Here is a 5,636-nt window from a genome sequence, read left to right as displayed (position 1 = left end):
GGATGGATGGGCGGCTTTGCAAGAAAGTGCCTTTGATGCCAAAAACCACATTCGAGAAAAACTCAGTTTGCCAATGAACAGACAGAGCAAAGTGTTTGGAATAACATAGAAATCAAGTTAGAGCAGTTTGACCACAATAACCGTAGACCTGTTTGGGTTCCATTTTCAGCCTTAGAAGCTGGGGAACAAGACGCCATTAATTCAACTTTAAATTCTGCATCTTATAAAGAGTACTTGGAGATAATGTTAGGCCATCTGAAGGTAGCTTGAACCAGAAGTGACCCTTTCAACAGCATAATGGTTTGAATTCCACTGAAATGTTATAGAGGCTCGATTTAAAGCAGGCTTTACATATAAGAAAACCCACAAAGATGCTGCTGCTGCTGAGTGAACTTGCACGGTGAAGTAGTCAGTCAATGTCAGAAATTGCTAGACTGTTATGCAAAACATTTACAAGAAGTTATTACTGCTAACGGGTTGCAGTACCAGCTTCTGAGGCCAAGGGTACACTTAATATCTCACAGTATAATATTACCCCCATTTACAACTTTGTGGAATAAAACATTGAAAAAGTTATCTTCTTCCTCACATTTATCTTTAAGTGTGTCAGCTTTGTCTGTAGGCTTTGTTTCAATGAGGATCCAGTGTTTCCCTATGTAAATATGTCAATAAAGCCAACAATTTATATTGGATGTACTCACTTTTTTCATATGCACACCGTAAGCGTTAATGCCGGCCGACACCTCCAGAGAGCAACAGCTCTCTCCGACATCCACGGCATAAGCAGGTCGATAAAATCATAAAAAAAAACATGCACGCTTGAAATTGTTTTTCAGAAGGTATATTAAGCTATTTATCAAGCCAGAGGGAATCGCTAAACTACAGTTTATAGTGATTATGAACAAATTGCTTCACATATCCCTCTAGGAAAAAAACTCTATAGCGTCGGCATTTTAACAGAGGGGTCAGAGCAGCAAGGCTCAGAGCAGAAGTCCTGAAGGAAGTGCAGTTTCAGACTCTACTGTAATATATTCTATTATACCCCGAGCCACAGTTTGATCCCATTACATAATTAGACAGAGAATACTGAGTTAGGAAGGCTGTAAAACGGATCCTGTTGGCTGCTTCATAAATGAGGTTAGGGTCATAAGCCACAGACCACAGCAAAGACTGAGCCGATTTAATTCAGAAAGGAAAAATATCTTGTGTTTTTGTTTTGTCAATTTGGGTAAACAAAGGCTAAACAGCACTGTTGCTAAACTTTAGAAAGTGCAGCTTCATATGCAAATTACTATGCATGTAAATGAGCCACATCCACCCACGAGGTGGATTATTATGCATTATTAACGTATGCAGGCAACAGGGGCTACACAGGAGACACTGCAGAAATCAGCAATTGCATATAAACACAACCAAACGCACACAGACGCACACACTGACTCTCCTCCTTGTTACCTGCGGCTGTGATGCGTGTGAGCTCTTACACCCTAATGTTGACACAGTGCTTTCCTGCCACATTACACATGGTGACACTCTCCACAGAGTGGGTAAAGACACGAAGGGGAACTGCGCTGGCAGGGAGCTGTTCACTGACTGAACAGGAAACACAGCCCTTCGCTGTCACCATTGTGCTAGTGTCGGATAACTGGGGTGGGTGGGTGGGTACAGTCTCTACCAAAGTGGGCCAGAAAATGTTCGTTTGTGTCGCCGGTGTGTCCGCCTCCAGAAGCTGATGTATGAGCTTCGGTCTCGATAGACACGTCGCAATTACAGGGATCAATAAGGAAAATGTCAGTTGGTACTCCGGCTCCAAGGGAAGTATTCTCTGAGAAATGTTTATAATATGACTACAAATAAGAATCAGGACAAGATAAGAAGATAAGAAAATAAGTAACAGGACAAGAAGAAATTCAAAGGTTTGAGATTGATTGTTTCCAAATATTTGCCATCATTTAAAGTATCTTTTTTGTCATCATTTTTCATGGATTTAAGAACGGTTGTCAAACTATGCATTAATATGGATAGATGCTCCTACACTATATTATTACACACCTACAGGAGCTGCTCAGCCATGGAGACCCATACTATGAAGCTCCCAGTGCACAGTTTCTGTGCTGATGTTAAGGCCAGAGGATGTTTGTTTTGGCTCCAAAAAACAAAACAAAAACAAAAGCAGGGACACAAAATGCAAAACAAAAAAAAAAGGCCCCCGAATTAATATTTTTCTATTAACTGGCACCACATATGAACATCAGGACTCGACCACATGGCAATTAACACTAAACCGCATGAGCAACTGGAATAATTTCCTTTTAAACAAAGTAACAGGAAAAATAATTTGTGACATTTTGGATAATGGACTTGTTAATTTGTTTCCTGTTAATCTGCACTTGTTCGCCAGAGAACCGATTCATTAAAACTGCCTTCACCGCTGACAGAGAGGATCAGAGGGCAATTATCTACCAGAGCACTGTGCCGCGTTCCATCTGCACTCCTTACACTTTGCAGAAAGATTGACTTTGCCCTGCAGATAATAACGGTCAAGACATCGTGAAGTAAAAGCCTCACAGGCAGGTTCGTACCACATTTCATGAGGATTTTACGATGATGCGCAGTCAAGGAGGCATTCTTTAAATGTGATGTACGAATTCTGCGCTCGCTTGAATATAAAATAAGTCTTGTTCCTGTTCACTCAGACCTACTGACCTCGCATAGTGTGTGGGAATCAATACATCTGCCACATGAAGCCCTGTTTTTTAATAACCCACAGCGAGTGTTGGTTATGTTCTCAGAATAGTGACAGAGGTCTGCTCAAACCCCTCCTGTAACACAGAGATGCAAGCATCCACACACCTGTGTGAGCTCCTGTTGCTCCAGTTCCCATTTCTTGATGCCGTTGTCTCTCGATCCACTGAACAGCACGTCTCCCTGCACAGCCAAACACTCGATGCCGTCATAATGTGGAGGCTCAAAGTTATGAGCTGGACCTACGTTTCCCAGAGTTCCCTCTGCCACATCAAACACCTGACAGGAAAGGAAACATTTGTGTGTATCTTTGATTTATCAGGTGACAGACAATGATATTCAGATAGATTAAGAATGAGTGGGGTTTGTTTTAAGCTGTACCTTGACATAATGATCTTTGGAGCCAGTGATTACTTGATCTTTGCCCAGCAGAGACTGCCCCACAGTGAGACACATGACAGAGCCGATGTGGCCTGTCAGCTTCCCCATCGCTTGCATCCTACACACAAACCGAAATACACAAACACAACAAGCAGAAACCAAAACAAGGTGAAACAAAGGTCTGTGAAATTCATCATTTGAACGAACTTTGAGGTGTCGCTGAATAATTCCAGTTTCTCTCTCACAAGTGAAGTAAAGCTGCAGAGACGCGGCAAAGCCATGGGCAGAAATGAAATGTTTAATACATTCATTTTTCATTTCTGGGGGGTTCTTATGCATCATTAAATGGTTCTGAGCCCCTCAGCGTAAACTGTCTGGTCCAATCTGTTAATAATTTCCCTCTAGAAGCATAAAAACTGAGGAGAGAGAGATGCTTCCACAGGATCCCAGAAATGATTCCTGGTAGAAAACATGCTCGTGATCACGCTTCATATCCTCAGCACTGCATTTTTTTGCCGTCTTTTTAAATCTCTTGTCAGCCTTTTTGAAGCTCTTCTATCAAATGCTAATCAGCTCGCTGGCTTATTAACATGCAATAAGTGAATACATCCACAGCCATGTCTAAATGAATTTAAAGAGTGGGCAGTAAAGAAATTAAGTGCATAGATGAAGCTCGCATGAATGACTCACAGAGTCTTTAAGCAGTAACTTGATGAGAAGATCAATGAATATAATAATGTATTAACGGATTAGATCATCAACAAATGTACCTGTTGAGGTCCCAGATGCGAACAGTGTTTCCAGCAGCAGCATAGAGCACTGATCCTGACGGGTTGAGAGCTATCTGGTTGATCTGACACTCGCCCTGAGCAAAGGTAATTGTGCGGGTGGTGGTGCCGGCGCACGCATCACCTGAAACCACCTGCCCTGAGGAGCTGTGGGGATGTAGAAGAGGAAGAAGAAAGGTGGAAAAAAACACAAGAATCAGAGAAGTAAGTGCAATCAGCAGTTGTCATTTCCTCTACTTTAGCTTGTCATATTTCTTCAACTGGAGGCACATCGCTGAGCAGAAAAAGAAAAAAAAAGGCCTTTTAAAATCACTTCCATTAAATCTCTCCAAGCAAGGCTGTAATTCGGGAAAAAGCTCTAAACTTTTCCACCCGATGGGTTCCCTGCATGAAACTTACGTGAGCGTCCGGACGCACTTGGCCGCGTCGCGGATGTCCCACACCTTGATGTAGGAGGTGGACACAGAGAACACCAGACAGGAGGAGGGGCAGTATTTGACAGACACGACATTGTTTGGGTGGCCTTTGAGGGTGACGATCTCCTGACCTGTCACCAGGTTCCACATCTTGCAGGTGCGATCTGAAAGAGGGGAGAAAGTCAAACGCATTACAAACAGTCCACTAGTCAGTCCAACTATTTGTCAGACTGTAATAAAATCCCTTCCTCCTCTCACTCTGTTAAACAAAATTACGAAGCATCGCAGAAACATTTGCTCAAATCCTACAGTAACAGTTTACTTAGAATGGCACAATTTCAGTTTAATTGGTTTATAGCTTGAGAGGAATCAATTTCAACTGATAAGCTCTGTAAAATGCATTTCAAAGGAAACACTCCAACGCTGCTGTTTTAGCGATGCGTTTACCTTTAGATCCAGTGAAGAGCAGCTCATCTGTAGCGTCCACACACAGCACTGGCTTTGAGTGGCCCTCGGCTACAGAAACACATTGCAGGGGTGCAGTTCGACCCCCCTTCACACCTCCGATGGGACTGATCACACCCCTACGGTTCACAAACACACAGAAAGTGTCAGAGTGGTTCCAAAATCAATCAACCAGCAAGATTTAGGTTTGCAAAGCACAGGCTGACCACAAACATGCATTTTTTGTTGACTATACAGAAGCAATACAAACCCATACATTGCTCACTGAAAGCGCCAGATAAACTACGCACACAATTGTGTTTCCATCACTTCAGGCGCAGGGGCCTTCATCCTACAACTTAATGGCCTACTTTAAGAGGTGAGATGTCTCACCCGAAATGTGTCTGTAAACAGATTTATGCCCACACCGTATCAGTTAAACAAGTAGACACACTTTGCTGATGGAGGTAGCCTGCCCGCTCCATCTCACTTTCCCCTCCCTCTTTTCTTTTTGTTGTTGAGCAGCCCAATTAAGGCTCTACAGCAGTAAGAGCTGCTTTCTTATTCAACTCCTCTTTCTCTTTCCCTCACACACACATGCACACACACAGTTATGTGCACACAGTCTCCTCTATATTATGTGCACTCAGTCTCTCTAGCTTGGACCTCTGCTTCCCCTCACCATCCCAATCTATGTCGCACTGACAGGCCAGGGTCCCAGAGTGCCTGGAGAGCAGTCAGCGGAGTGAGACAGAGCAGGGAGCGGGTGAGAGGAAGAGGGAGAGCTGTGGGAAAATTGGTCCCCGATGGGCTTCACAAGTGGTGGTTAGTGTGTGTGTGTGTGTGTGTGTGTGTGTGTGTG

At 43.4% G+C, this 5,636-nt stretch overlaps 1 protein-coding gene across 7 annotated transcripts in view; it reads right to left on the bottom strand.

The window, feature by feature from the left end:
• kif21b (kinesin family member 21B) overlaps positions 1-5,636 on the bottom strand; it is a 69,152-nt gene that overhangs the window by 16,092 nt on the left and 47,424 nt on the right. For all 7 annotated transcript variants that reach the window (XM_005731381.1, XM_005731383.1, XM_005731377.1 and 4 more), the window contains 5 exons: positions 4,778-4,914; positions 4,314-4,494; positions 3,897-4,061; positions 3,127-3,244; positions 2,854-3,024 (listed from right to left, as the gene is read on the bottom strand). In XM_005731381.1, the coding sequence (XP_005731438.1) occupies positions 2,854-3,024; positions 3,127-3,244; positions 3,897-4,061; positions 4,314-4,494; positions 4,778-4,914 (772 nt within the window). The remainder of the gene's footprint in view (positions 1-2,853; positions 3,025-3,126; positions 3,245-3,896; positions 4,062-4,313; positions 4,495-4,777; positions 4,915-5,636) is intronic.

The sequence above is a fragment of the Pundamilia nyererei genome, unplaced genomic scaffold, assembly GCF_000239375.1.
Source record: "Pundamilia nyererei isolate P.nyererei 1_Seehausen unplaced genomic scaffold, PunNye1.0 scaffold00042, whole genome shotgun sequence".
In the NCBI taxonomy this organism is placed as follows: Eukaryota; Metazoa; Chordata; class Actinopteri; order Cichliformes; family Cichlidae; genus Pundamilia; species Pundamilia nyererei.
The sequence above is the reverse complement of the archived record's forward strand: the minus strand, read 5'-3'. Positions and strand labels throughout refer to the sequence as shown.